Below are 15,059 nucleotides of genomic sequence, written 5' to 3'. Positions count from 1 at the left end.
GAGATGGTCTGGGCAACAAAGATGACCACCATTTAAGCTGAAGTGATGTTGTCATCTAGTCGCTAACAAAAGGGCCAGTGCAACCTTGATCATATTGAATAATAAGGATAAGGATAAGGATAATGGATAACGTGCTGAACTCTTACATGAGCTTTGCACGTCATCTCATTTCTGGGGCAGGATAGTATCATACAATTTCAGCCACAAGAAGTACTGGTGTGGTAGCCACCTGCCCCCATCAAATCCCATCATTGGTGTTGTTTTCAATGCTAGGGACCTTGCCAAATAGCAGGGTAACAAACTACAGTGTGTGCAAAACAGGGCAGCCAGGATGGGAAAAGATCTGAAAACCAAGTCCCATGGGAGAAGATGAAGAGAGTTGACAGTCCAGAGGTGGCACAACCTGGTAGTGTGAGAGGGAGGAGAAATAAAAGACTTGGGCTCTGAGTGCCTGCCCTTAAATCCGTGTACTTCCACTTGTAAGTTGTGAACTTTGGGCAAGTTATTTAACCTCCTCTGTGCCTCAGTTTCTCCAGTGTAGAAAGAGGATAGTCATAGTAACTAACTTATAGGATTATTACGAAGATAATCAATGAGACGTGTATAAAATTGTGTGTGGTAGATGGCAGTGCTTAATACATGTGCACGATTGTGATCATCATCATCGTCGTCATCATCATCATCATCATCTGTCTTGGGGGTGGCCCATGGAGGAGGAAGGAGGGTCGGTCTGTATGAGTTCAGAAGAGAGAACAGGACCAACCGGTGGAAACAAGAGTGAGAGAGAATCCAGATCAACATAAAGAGACCTCTCAAATTATCAGAACTTCTCAGTGAAAAAATGAGTTCCCAGTTACCAGAGATGCTCAGTGTATTCCATCTTGTAGTTGGGGAAACAAGATAACATAATGTAAGACCTGCAAAGAAATCAGGAGATGAGTCACTATGAATGGCAACAAGCCTTCGAGTCCTCCTCTGATGGCAACAATACCTTTCTAGTCCTCCTCTGTTGATAAGTCTCTGGAAGTTTGGGTTTGTACGTAACCTCAGAGATAGTGGGTTTTTATTGTATGCATTTGATTTTTTCTTTCTCACAATAAACAAGATAAAGACCATGTACTTTGTAGTCAAAGCCCCCAACTTTGAACCCCTGCTCTGTTATTTATTAGCTGTGCAATCTTGGATAACTTAGCTCAACTCTCTGGGTCCAGTGTTTGCTTCTGTAAGTGAAATAAACTACCTACTATTCTGAGGAACAAGGATCAGAGCTGATATTTCTTGCTGTGTTGGTAAGCACGATGCCAAAGTGGGCTGACTTTATAGACATGCGAGATGAAAATTCAAGCCTTCTGACTTTTCATACCTGGTGGGGATTGCAAGTTGTGGAGATTGGATAAAGAAACTCTGCTCCTTCAGCAAACACGTATGCCAAAATTGCACTTATGATACAGATACAGGAGACAGGCAGATTCTGAAAGCCTTCCAAAGCTTAAAGTCTTGTGCTTCTCACAGAGAGATAAAATAGGAGGGGGTAAAACAAAAAGTTTCTGACCAGGCGTGGTGGCTCACTCCTGTAACCCCAGCACTTTGGTAGGCCGAGGCAGGCAGATCATGAGGTCAGGAGTTTGAGACCAGCCTGGCCAACATAGTGAAACCCCGTCTCTACTAAAAATACAAAAACTAGCCACGCGTGGTGGTGGGTGCCTGTAATCACAGCTACTTGGGAGGCTGAGGCAGGAGAATCACTTGAAACCAGAAGGTGGAGGTTCCAGTGAGCCGAGATTGTGTCACTGCACTCCAGCCAGGGCGACAGAGCGAGACTCCATCTAAAAAAAAAAAAAAAAAAAAAATTCTGTCATTTGTTAGGTTCTGAATTCAGTTCCACTAAATCTTCTAATGGTTAGGAAGGGGCAAGATTGATGATAATGAGATTAGACTGGAGAACAGTTTGACAATTGACTTGAGAAGCAGCCCTAAAGCACTTCTAGACCTAAAGATGACCCCTGGAGCCTTGTGCTGTCTTCCCCAGAGCTGACCAGGACTGGATCTCTCGTCTCACCACAGTGGTCAAAGCATTAAGTCTGAGCGACTTTGCCCATGACTTCTCCTCTTACAGTGGCAGGGTGGTGGCTGAGGACCTCTCACATCCTTTAAGAGAGTACCCACCACACACACACACACACACACACACACACACACACACAGAGCACCTTGGGTTGTGACACGCTGAGGACACTAACAGATGGCCTTTTCTCTCTGTCCTCCAGTGTGATGGGGTTGGGGTGGACCTGAGCAACATCTTCCTGGAAGGCATTGCCATTCTCAACATTCCCAGCATGTACGGAGGCACCAATCTCTGGGGAGAAAACAAGAAGAACCGGGCCGTGATCCGGGAAAGCAGGAAGGGTGTCACTGACCCCAAAGAACTGAAATTCTGCATTCAAGGTAAGCCAGGAATGAGGATAATTGCTTCAGGTCAATGCCCAGTGGTAGGAGCCCTCAGGTGGGTGTCAACGGGCTTCATAAGGCCCCACAGCCCAGCAAGGACTCTGTGCTCTGCGCATGTGCTTACTCGTCATCCGATGTTGCAAAGTTTACAACTTAATCCAGAAGACAAAAATTCACAATAAGGGTGTCTTCAATGACAGTCAGTTGTCAAACTGTGGGGCTCCATGAGGTTCAGAGTCAACTGCTACCTCTGTCAAGGTTACCAGTTCTCCAATAGCTAAATCCAATCGTCAGTTCCTAACCCTCATCTTGCCACAGCTGTCAGTGGCATGTGACCCAGCTGATCACTCCCTCTTCCTGGAAACGCTTGGTCCACTTGGCTTCTAGGACTTGACTTGCTCATGGTTTTCCTCCTCCCTCCCTTCTCCTCCCTCACTCCTTCTCGGTCTCATTTCTCTCTGACCTCTTGATACTGGAGGGTCCCCAGGCAGGGTCCTTGACCCTCTTCTCTTCACTGCCTGTGCTTAATCCCTTGATCACCTCATCCAGTCATAAGACTTTATTTAAATACCATGTGTATACTCAATGATGCCTCCAGCCTGTCTCGAGTTTTCCCTGAGCTCCAGGCTCCTGTGTCCAGCAGCCTGTGCCGTACTTCCCTTGTGTGTTTAGCAGACACCTCAAACTTGGTATGTCCAATGCAGAGCTCTGCTGTCCCTCCCCCAAACCTTCTCCACCCACAGTCTTCTTCCTCTCAGTTGGTAACTCCAGCCTTCCCATCACTAGAGCCAAATGCTTGGCATCATCCTTGACTCCCCTTTTTATCTCACATCTCATAGCCAGTCCATCAGAAAATCCATTAACTCTACTTTTTAAAAACATCCAGGATTCAACCATGTCTCACCACCTGTATTCCTGCCATCTTGATCTGAGCCGCCAACCTCTGTCCCCTGAATTACTGCAAAGCTTCCTCACTGGGTTCCTTGCTTCTATCCCACTGCCGTAGGTAACCTGTTCTCACCACCACATCAGAGCAGTCAGGTTATGACACTCCTCTTCTCAAAATTCTGCAGTGGCTTGGAGAAAAAGCCAAAGATCACGTGGCCTAGAGGGTCCCGTATGTTTTGGCTTCCCATTACCTCCCAGACCTCCTCTTCTGCCACTCTCTCCATTGCTCACTCTGCCTCCGCCACTCTGGTTCCTCTAACACAGCAGGCTGCTCCCATGAACCAACTATTCTTTCTGTCTGGAACAACTGGGTAGTATGCTTTAGAGGCCACCAGCTGGGCCTTCCACTTTTAACTCACCAGAATACAGAACACAGCTTTCTGAGAATGTCCTTAAAACCACCTCTACCCCAGCCTCAAAAGTAGCCATTTTCCACCAGTGATCTAAATGGAGAGATTCAATCAAAGCTCCTGGCAGCTGATTCCCCTGTGGGCTCACGGGTCCTCACAGGTCCTTAATGGACATGTGGGATGGAAGAGAAAGGCAGGTGTAAGAGCACTGGCAGAGACACCATACCAGCAGGAAGAGGACCAAATCCTAGTCCAAGTCCTGCTACTAACCTATTTTTGGCACCTCAGTTTTCTTTACTGTAAAAGCAGTATCTTGTATCAAAGTTTTGATAGGTGGATGGATGGGGTTGAACCAGATCCTTGGTTCTTAAACCAGCTGCTTGTTGAAAATGAAGATTTGTGTACCCCAGCCCAGATTTACCTAATCAATCTCTGGGCTGGTTCCTGGGAATCTCAATTTTGATGAGCTCCCCAGATGACTCTGATGGGCTGCCAGGTTGGAGCACCATTGCTACAGGCAAATGCCCGCAGTCTTTCCCGTGCCTGGCATTCCATGGCTCTGTGTCTGTGTGCTTTGATGTCCCCGGCTGTTAGTACTAAGGTGGGATGTGATCCTACCACTAGAAGAAAACAAAACTCCCCTGACATCAATGCGGGGGTTGGGGAGGTTATTCTCTTGTTTCACACCCATCTATTTGACAATCAGATTGTTATATTCCAGGCCAGGTCATCAGGAAACATCATCTCCACACCTCTGTCCTTTAAGAGAGGATTCAGGAATTGTTGACCTCTTTTTTTTTTTTTTTTTTTGAGACAGAGTCTCACTCGGTCACCCAGGCTAGAGTGCGGTGGCACATGATGGCTCACTGTAACCTCCTCCTTCCAGGTTCAAGCAATTCTCATGCCTCAGCCTCCTGAGTAGCTGGGATTACAGGTGTGCACCATCATGCCCGGATACTTTTTCTCTATTTGTAATAGAGATGGGGTTTCTCCATGTTGACGAGGCTGATCTCAAACTCCTGCCCTCAGGTGATCCACCCGCCTCAGCCTCCCAAAGTGCTGGGATTACAGGTGTGACCTACCGTGCCCAGCTTCTGTTGACCTCTAAAGTCTCCTTTATTTCACACAGTAAACTTTTCCATGTGTAAAGCTGAATAATGTGTTCCTTCTTCCTCTCTTGACAGGGGAAGTTATGGGTGCTAACGGAGGGTGGAGGAAGCATTGAAGGTTGTATCAAGTTCCTGCAAATTTTCCTACCCTGGTGCTCCTATCTCAGCCCCCACTCTGGTATCTAGCTCCCTCAGAGCAGAGAAGGGAATGAGCAGAGCCGAATCCCCACCACCACCCTCCCGCCTCCCCACTTCCACTCTCCACCACCCTGCGGCTGGGGGAAGCTCTTGATGAAATCATGTGCTGATCAAGGACAACCTTTATCTTCCCCTTACATGTCTGACCTTATATCTTCCCCTTCTTCAAGCAAGACCAAAGTGTCTGCTGATTGCTTTTGACTATCATGTACAGGAACTCTCTTCCCCAAATCCCCCTTTCTCACCCCTACAATGTGCTTTCAGAGCTAGAAGTGAAACCACTTCCTGTTCTTTAGATGAGCACATCAGCTGATCAGAGTGGGGCACTGACTTCTGGGCTTTGCAGAGATACCAGCACTGAGCTTTCTTCTTGAAAGGGCTATGATCTCATGTAAGTTGAGTTGTTAATGGGAAAAGCTAAAGAGGCAATGTATTTTAGTGAAAAAGCATTAGCCTGGGAGTCAGAAGACTGGAGTTCCAGTCCAGACTCTGCCTATTGCTAGTGTGTGACTTGAGGCAGGTCCTTTCCCCTTCTTGAGTCTCAGTTTTCTGAATCTGTAAAATAAGCAAGTCTGATAATTATATTTTAAGATTCCTTACAGTTCTGCAAAATTAAGGCATAGTCAGATTTTGGTCTATGTGAACTCTTTCTTAGACAGAATTGTATTCAAATTTCTCCCTTCTCTCAGTGTATTTTGTCCTGAGATTTGTAGGCTAATGGCTGAGGAGGCAGGGTGCTCTCTCTGCAGCCTCCTCATGTATTGTGATTCTTAACTCCTTGGCAGTTTCGCTGGGGTTGGAGGAGAGGGAGAGGTCAGGAGAGCACAGTAGGAGGGAATTAGTTTATCATAGGAAGTGGAAGAGGAAATGATGATGGGAGGGGTTACTGTAAAATCTCTCTCATCAGGCCGGGCGCAGTGTCTCACACCTGTAATCCCAGCACTTTGGGAGGCCAAGGCAGGCGAATCACTTGAGGTCAGGGGTTTGAGACCAGCCTGGCCAAAATGGTGAAACCCCATCTCTACTAAAACTACAAAAATTAGCCAGGCATGGTAGCACATGCCTGTAATCCCAGCTACTAGGGAGGCTGAGGCAGGAGAATTGCTTGAACCCAGTGGATGGAGGTTGCAGTGAACTGAGATCACACCACTGCACTCTATCAAAGATTAGTCTTTCTCCTGGGAAAAGCAATCCGAGTAAGAAGGTCATTCAAGATTAGCATGGAATGGGTTCTATAGAAACATTGGCTGATAAGAAAGCAACAAGGGATATTGGGAAAAGCCCCATGCTTACAGTTAGATAATCTGGGTTTAAATTTCGCCTTTATGCTTCTAGTTTTATAGATCTTGGAAATTACCCAACCACCCTGAGTCTCAGCTTCCTCATCTGTAAAACTGGCATAATAATACATGGCTTATTAGGAAGATGATGGATGTGAAAGTGCCTGGAACATAGTATAATAAGCTCAAACTTAAAAAAAAAAAGTCCCTATGCCTTTAATTCTATTTTGTGTTGGAGAATGCCAGTTGATTCACATTTGAAGTTCTTGTCCTAAGCATTACTATCCACCTGCACTACCACTAAGAGCAGAGCTCGGCCAGGCACGGTGGCTCACGCCTGTAATCCCAACACATTGGGAGGCCGAGGCAGGTGGATCGCCTGAGGTCAGGAGTTCAAGACCAGACTGACCAACATGGAGAAACCACTTCTCTACTAAAAATACAAAATTAGCTGGGCGTGGTGGTGCATGCCTGTAATCCCAGCTACTCAGGAGGCTGAGGCAGGATAATCGCTTAAACCCGGAAGGCAGAGGTTGCAGTGAGCCGAGATCGCACCATTGCACTCCAGCCTGGGCAACAAGAATGAAACTTCATCTCAAAAAAAAAAAAGAAAGAGTAGAGTTCCTGCCAAACTCCAGCCCAGCCTTTGTAGTAGCACATTAAACTTATATTACCAATTGTACCTACTATCTCCTTTCCTAGACCTTCCAGATTCCAAGGATGGAGGCTGGGTGTTATTAATCTTTGTATCCCCAGTGCCTGGCCTCAAGTAGTTGCCCTACCCCCTCCAAAAAAGGCTTTTAGCTACATGAGAAGCATATGGAATTTGCTATTTTTTAGTTTTTGTAACAACAATAAGAATAGTGAGAAACAGTCTCTTGTATTTCTATTTCATTTTGGCTTGAAAATAATTTTGCATGTATTCACTTAGTGTAATCCTAACCAGAAACCCATGAGCAAGGATATATCCAGCCTCCTCCATATTCCTATTTCATAGTTGGGGAAAATCAAAGGCCCAGAGAAAGGGTAGGATTTATACAATTTACATCCAGTGGTGGCATCAGAACCAAGATTCAAGCCCATGACTCCTAGCCTAGCCCAAGCGGCTAGTGTTTAGAAAATGTGTTAGGGAGCCTACTGTGTGTCTTGCATAAGCCCCGCACTCAGGAAATAGTAAGTATTTAATCCCAGTCTGAGGAGAGGCTCCACAACTACTTGTTGAAATTCTGCTCCCTCTGCAAGGCCTACCTAATGACCATCTCCCTGCTGGAAGCGAGCCCAGCCTGTGAATTCCCTGAGCACTTAATTTTGCCTTCTATCTCGTCAGTACACTAATCGGAAGTTGGCCTGTGTCAGGGGCATGTGTGTTCTCATCATATGTTTTCCCTGCCACTACCTGGAAAATGAGGATCTTGTGTTTTTTATCTTTGTGTCCCCTTCAAAGCCTTCTACCCTGCCTGATGCACATGTGTTCTACAGAAACATTTGTTGGAAGAGGGCAGAGAGGGTTAGGAATCTTGCCTCCGGTTTGCCAGTGGGCAGTAGATTCTGGAGCAGGACAGGAACAGGCACTTAGTGGAAAAGTCTTAAGAAAAAAAAAATCTTAGAGTTACATGTGAGTATTTTTGAGGCTGAGAATTCAATTTCATGGAGCTATTATAAACTCATTTGATAAGTAAGATATGCTGGCCATCTTTAAATAGGTAATTCAAATATAGCTTAGAGGACTTGCAAGTGAGAGAGGGTAGAGTAGGTACTCACCATTGAACTAGAATTCAGAAGACCCAGAGCTTCTCACCACCAGCCATGGATTCGATGAGCCGCTGGACATCTCCAGCCTCCATTTCAATGCTTACAAGATGGAAACAAGTATGGTCTCCCTCCCTCAGCCTTGTTTTGAGGGTTAAAAGAGATCATCCATGTTAGGAACTCAGCAGAGTGCCTGGAACTTGGTGAGCACTTGGTCAGCAGTAATCAGAATTATTGTTAGGTGTGGGGGAAGGTATTTAGAATATTATAAGAAAGGGGCCAAATTTAGAATTTCACTCTCTTGACTACGGCTTCAGGATTTGATCTATAGATTTTAAATTGCCTGTGGCTCTAACCACCTGTAATTCTAGGGTTGTGTATTGGCTCTGTGCCTACACGTGTGGCTGTTGTTGCCCATGTGGAGTTCCACCTGAGCTGGCTGTCCAGTGAAGCAAGGGGAGGGAGAGGGTGCCCAGTCTTGGATCCTGGGGAAGCACCAAGGGCATGGCACAAGGCTGGGTCGGTCCCCCCCCTGGGGTTGAGGAGCAAAGTCCTGGGGAGCTATGCCATTGTTTCTCTCTGGCCCCAGCCTAAAATATAAAGGCAGAGGCTTCCTGCATATTTTCTCAGCCTCTTCACTGATCCTCATACCCGCTCCTATCCAGCCTTCAGTTTCAAGCCAGCGGTGGTCTTGAGCCTGTGTTATCCACACCTGGCCCCTCTGGCTGTCTGATATTAAAGCAACTTTCCTCTCAGTGATTTCTTGGTCAATCCTATTTGAACTGCAAATGGTGTGTCCTATAAAAGGTTTTATTTTATTTATTTTATTTTATTTTATATTTTATTTTATTGTTTTGAGACGTAGTTTCTCTCTTTTTGCCCAGGCTGGAGTATAATGGCGCAGTCTCGGCTCACTGCAACCTCTGCCTCCCAGATTCAAGTGTTTCTCCTGCCTGAGCCTCCCAAGTAGCTGGGATTACAGGCGTCCGCCACCATGCCTGGCTAATTTTTGTATTTTTAGTAAAGACTGGGTTTTTGCCACGTTGGCCAGACTGGCTTCAAACTCCTGACCTCAGGTGATCTGCCTGCCTCAGCCTCCAAAAGTGCTGGGATTACAGGTGTGAGCCACTGCGCCCAGCCCCTAGAGAAGGTTATAAATGGGTAGCGCAAAATCTCCCAGGATCTCACTAGATAATACTTTTTGCAATTCTTGGTAAACAAAGACAGGGAGACAGATACCCTCGGTAGTGTTTACTTTGAGTCATTTTCCCAGCAGTGGAGACAGGCTTCCTGTCAGTTTATTCAACACATACTTAACAAAGCCCCCACCAAGTGCCAGGCACCATGGTACAATGGCGAACAAAACCAAACACAAACATAGTCTTTATAGCCATTGGGAGTGGGGGAGCCAGGCCTCAATAAAATAATCCCATAGACAGGCATATAATTAGGAACTGTGCTAAGTGCTAAGAATTGCTTAGCTACCCAGAAAGAACCCAAGCAAGGCCAGCAAGCCAGTGTGTAGCTCATGTGGCCTCACTAGCCTGCACTCAAACCAACTGAGCAGAGCAGGCACAAGCACTCTTCAGGCAAGTATGTGCAGTCATCAGATCTGCCCTCCTAGATATGGACAATTTACCTGGGAAGGGCAATACCTTGGCTCTGCTACTTTGCAAGCACATATGGTTCAATCTGTCTGTGCACTGTACCTGTGTGGATTCTCACTAATTGTATGGATTATGCTCTGAATCCCAAAGCAAGGGAATGGGATGCCATCCAGCCATCTCAGATTCATACTCCCAGGTGAGGAACTAGAGATCAGTTGAGACACCAAAATAATCGTGAGCACGAGTTCACTGTTTCTCATGGCTTTCTTTTCACCTTTATGAAGCCACACCAGAATGTGGCCTCAGGGGCTCAGGAGCTGTCCAGGTCTGTAGATTCCCAATTTTCCCATTCAGTGGAGATTTGACAGTCACAGTGAGAAATGATCCGCCACCACTCCTCCGAGTTGAGAGAAAATAAAAATGTTCAAAGTTTGCATTTAACAGAGATCCTCTCTGGCCCAGGTCTCTCCTGTGGGCCAAGACAGAGCAAGGCAGGTAACCCCCAGAGAGCCCCAGAAGTACTATGGGTGTGTGCACTGGGACTCTTCTCAGCTCTGGGAAGTAACCATGGCAACATATATGTCATTCCCGTTCAACATTTGCAGGCCTACAGAGACGCTGTTTTGCTTTTCATAGGAATTCACAGCTTTGTCATTTAGTCCTTCAAGCAGCCCACGTTGAAATCAACATGCCCCAAACTAGTCATTATCTTCCCCATCTTTACACATCCTTCCCCCTTCTAAAAACACTGCCTCTTCCCGTACCCATGTTCCCTGCCTTATTGATGTCTCACCTGTTGCCCAAGCTGGAGACCCAGAGTCACGTGTTTCCCTTCACGGCTGGCTTGAGGAACTCTCATATAATTATTTATTCACATGGTGTTTCTCCCATCAGACTGTGAGGCCCCCAGGAGGCCCCAGATGTCATAAACCCTTCTGTATCCCTGTGCCTTGCAGAGTCTCGGAGGCCTCGAAAGGGCTTGTTAATATTGGTTGACCAAATGCACCCAGTCAGGAGAACATGGAGCAGTGAGTTAGGGAATTGTTTTTGAGTTGGTCTCTCAGCAAGAATGACTTTGTGTGAGTGATGCTGGCATGAGCTGTGCCAGAGCCCCTCTGCCAGCATGCACCTGTACTGGAGCTCGGGAGGCCAGCCTCCAATTCTCACTCTTCCCTCCTCTTAAGCCCATTTCTATTCCGAGCTGACTCAACATCAGAGAGTAGCTGTGGTCTGTTTCCATAGACTTCTCATGGCATCTGATGGGATCTGCCTTGCTAGACTCTGCAGGGTTAGGCCAGGTATGTTTTTGCAGCTTCCAAATGCCGGCCATTCAACGTGGTTCTCAGATGCCTGTTTCTATAGAAACTATGATGTTTTCTATGTAATATTGAAATCCCAGAATCACAGGCTGCCTAGAAATGTAGATATTATTTTGTTCCCTGGATAAGGAAAGTGAGTACCAGCAAGGTGAAGTGGCTTGCCCTTGGCCAAACCCAGATAGAAATGCAGACCTTCTGGCTCACACAGACCAATCCTCAGTCCTCTACAGCCGGGGTTGGCAAACCTTTTCTGTAAAGGGCCATGTTGTAACTATTAAAATAATTAGGCTGTGTGCATTATACAGTCTCTGATGCAACTACTCAGCTCTGTCCACTTAGCATGAAAACCACCATATGCAATATTTAAATGAACAGGCATGGCTGTGTTCTGATAAAACTTTATTTACAAAAGCAAACAGTAGGTTGGATTTGATCCTCAAACCATGGTTAGTCAATCCCTGTGCTAGAACACCATGTGGTCCATGAACCAGGAGCCCTGGCCTTGCATGGGTGTGTGTCAGAAGCGCAGACTCTCAAGTCGCACACCAGGCCTGCTGAAGCAGAATCTGCATTTCAACAAGATCTGCTGGCGATCACACGTACACTGAAGTTTTTGAGAAGCACTGCACTGGTAGGTCTGGTTTCTCCTCCAAAAAATACCAAGAATAAACTTCATAAATTAGAAAAAGGAAGCCCAGGGAGGTTAATTGATCTATCAAAGGTCACACTAATTGGTGCATCTGGTACTGGACCCAAGTCCTAGTATTCCAAACATACAATTCTTTCTACAAACCCCAGAGTAACCACCCCAACCCCACCCCAGCCTCCCAGTTTCTGGCTGGTCCTGACCCAACTCAAATTCACTGGAAATTCAAGTGAAGCAATCATTCACTCTTTCTCAGCTGATGTCTGAATGAGGAAGACTCTGACTCCAGCTGTGTCTCCTCCCCTCTCCCACTCCCTTCTCCAAGACCTGGGAGGGCCTGGAGAGGTGGAAATGTGCCTCAGGAGGCTGCTCAGCATCTGCAGAGGAAAAACTTGCTCACACAGGTTCGAGCTGGAGTTGAACTCCAACTGAATTCCTGCCTCAGGAGGTTTGCTGCTCAAAATAGAACCACAGAACCAAGGAACCTTTCACTTTTCACATACAGAAGAAAATTCTAGGCTAGGCTCTTTGGCAGGACTAGACACTTTAGTTTTTCCCTCTTGCGCTTGCCCATCTTGACCCCCAAACTGGTCTCTGTTCCCCTGCAGAAATTCATAGACCATTTAATATTGGGCACCACCTAAGATCCATCCCACAGCAAAAGTCCATCCTGGCCACATGCTCTGCACAGCCTGAATGTTGGTATTCTCTTTGGTCTGTTTCTATTTGGTACAAGAAGTGTTTTTCTTAGTGAGTTGGGCTTCTGTAACAGAATACCATGGACTGTGTGGTTTAAACTACAGAAATTGATCTCCCACAGTTCTGGAGGCTGGGAAGTCCAAGATCAAGCCACAAGCACACTTGGTTCCTGGTGAGAGTCCTCTTCCTGGTTTGCAGATGGACGCTTCCTGCTGTATCCTCGTGTGGAGAGATCATCTCTCCCAATCTCTTCTTATAAAGGAACTAATCACCCTAAGGACTCCCCCTAACTAAGGACTCCACCCTCATAATATGGTTATGTTCCTAAGGCCCCACCTCCAAATACCATCATATTGGAAATTAGGGCTTCAACATATGAATATGGAGGGAGGGGAACACAAACATTCAGTCCATAGCAGTGTTTAATCTTCTTAATCAGCAAATATATGTTGGGCTGTTATTTATTGAATACCTACTTATGGGCCAAAACCATTGCATAATTATTTAATCCATTTTGTCTCAGGACATAATTGAAGCTCAGTGGGATTAAGTAACTGGGCCAAAATCACACAGATAACACATGATAGAGCTTGAACTCAAACCCGTCTTCAAGTATCTAAGGTGCTCCAAGTCTGCAGAGGAGGGGACAAAAATGCAATGTGGTCCAGGCCTCAAGTAGTTGACAATCTACTATTTATATGTAAGAAATATCTGTAGAACAATCATGTTAATATTGGCATAATGGGCAAGCACCATGGAATGGAAGACATGAGTTTGTAAGAGTGTGGGAGGTAGCCAAGTGTGGTGGCTCACGCCTGTAATCCCAGCACTTTGGGAGGCCAAGACAGGCAGATCAAGAGGTCAGGAGCTCGAGACCATCCTGGCTAACATGGTGAAACCCCGTCTCTACTAAAAATACAAAAAAATGAGCCAGGCATGGTGGGGGGCACCTATAGTCCCAGCTACGTGGGAGGCTGAGGCAGGAGAATGGCATGAACCCGGGAGGCGGAGCTTGCAGTGAGCCAAGATTGTGCCACTGCACTCCAGCCTGGGTGACAGAGCGAGACTCTGTCTCAAAAATAAAAAGAGTGTGGGAGGCAAGGAGGCCTCCCCTTCAGAACATGTGCCCCAGCTGCCCAGCACCATGCAATGCACCTAGTAGGTGATCAACAAATGTTTGATGAACAAATGAATGAACAAGATGAAATGCATGTGTGTTAGTCCTGGCAGCTCGAAACGATTTGAAAAGACAGTGAGTAAAAGAAAGGCAACATGGGTTGGGCACTGAAACACAGAAGGAGCAAAGCAAAGACTGGAAGATGGAGACCGTTCATGTAGTTTGAACATGATCCTTTGAATAATAAGAGATGAAGGTTTTTCAGCCAGGAGCAATAGGATCTGAGAGTCACGTGCAGTTTGGATTAGAAGGAAGGGAAAGAACCTGGTGGCAACGAGGCAAGGAAGGGAAAGAACCTGGTGGCAACGAGGCCAGTGAGGAGACTAATGCAGAATGCGAGCTTCCAGCTCCAGGACCTCAAATTGAGAGTTAGTAGCCCGAAGGGAAGAATGGACAGAGCCAACAGTAAGTAAGGGGTGGACAGAGGACACTGCCACACAGGTGATTCCTCCCTCCTCACAAACCACCCAGCAGGACCCCTGCTCCTTCTCCCAACAAGCTCAGCCTCTTCCTGCCTGCCTCCACACTCAAACCTCTCCCCATCAACAGGGGCTTCTGTTAGCAGAACAGAGACATCGGCAGAGACCTTTGCCCCTGAGCACCTCTAGCGTGAGGCCGGCGCCCATCTCTTTTCATCTTCAGGTCTATTCATCCAGCATGTGTTAAGTACTTACTTGGATCTAGCACTAGATGCCAGGAATATTTTGCATTCATCATTTCATTTTAATCCCCTACAGCACCCCTGAGGAATACTTTATAGATTAGAAAAACAAGGCCCAGGGAGGTTAACTGACCTCTCCAAGACTGTGTTAGCTGGTGGATCTGGGACTAGAGCCCAAATCCTAGTATTCCAAACATAGGATTCTTTCCACACACACCCAACGCCCTCCCACACCTCCCCCTTTCTGGCCAACCCTGACCCAACCACCAGAAAAAGGCCCTCCCTGTCGTGACCTTCCTCCAACTTTGCCTTTCTGGAGAATCTGAGATGATCTTAGTGAATGTGATTAGTTCCTTTATAAGATCTTTCTGAGATGATCTCTCAATAGTAGGTGCTGTAGGCAGCCCGTTGAGCTGTGATTAGTTTGGCCAATGCAGATCTCTGGAATGTACCTTATATATGCCACGCCTGAGAATCAAGATTGATTTAAGCTGGAAAATCTTACCACTAATTGATTTATTTTATTATATACAGTGTACCCTGAATGAGATTCCTGAGCTCAGTGGGTAAAGTAATGCCAGATACTATAGCAACTAGTATTTTACCTTCAAGCCGAAGAATTCAGCATTTCATTTAATAAGATCATGTAGCCAAGGTTTCCCTAAGAGGAGATGAGAAGAGGCTCACCCCCACCCAAGCTCACCTCCCTGCCTTCAGACACCCTGTCACTCCAAGGTACTTTGTCTCTGCCTTGCGTCCTTTCAAATGAGCTTATTTTTTGAATCGGGCCTTGGTTTGAATTCTAGCTTTACGGTATGCCAGCTCTCTGATATTAGGCAAGTTTCTTAGCCTCTGAGCCTGAAGGGCT

General features: G+C 46.4%; 1 protein-coding gene across 18 annotated transcripts in view; it reads left to right on the top strand.

The window, feature by feature from the left end:
- The window catches only part of DGKG (diacylglycerol kinase gamma), a 211,807-nt gene that overhangs the window by 170,563 nt on the left and 26,185 nt on the right, over positions 1 to 15,059 (top strand). For 16 of the 18 annotated variants that reach the window (XR_013413764.1, XR_013413761.1, XR_013413759.1 and 13 more), the window contains one exon: positions 2,268 to 2,445. Coding sequence is in view for 13 of the 18 variants with exons in the window: in XM_028843920.2 (XP_028699753.2) it covers positions 2,268 to 2,445 (178 nt within the window). In the remaining 5 variants the exon portion in view is untranslated. Of the gene's footprint in view, positions 1 to 2,267; positions 2,504 to 15,059 lie in introns of all 18 variants that reach the window. The other 2 variants (XR_013413760.1, XM_077992017.1) reach the window with 2 other exon arrangements.

This window comes from Macaca mulatta, chromosome 2 (assembly GCF_049350105.2).
Source record: "Macaca mulatta isolate MMU2019108-1 chromosome 2, T2T-MMU8v2.0, whole genome shotgun sequence".
In the NCBI taxonomy this organism is placed as follows: Eukaryota; Metazoa; Chordata; class Mammalia; order Primates; family Cercopithecidae; genus Macaca; species Macaca mulatta.
Note: the sequence above shows the minus strand (reverse complement) of the source record. Positions and strands in the feature narration are given on the sequence as shown.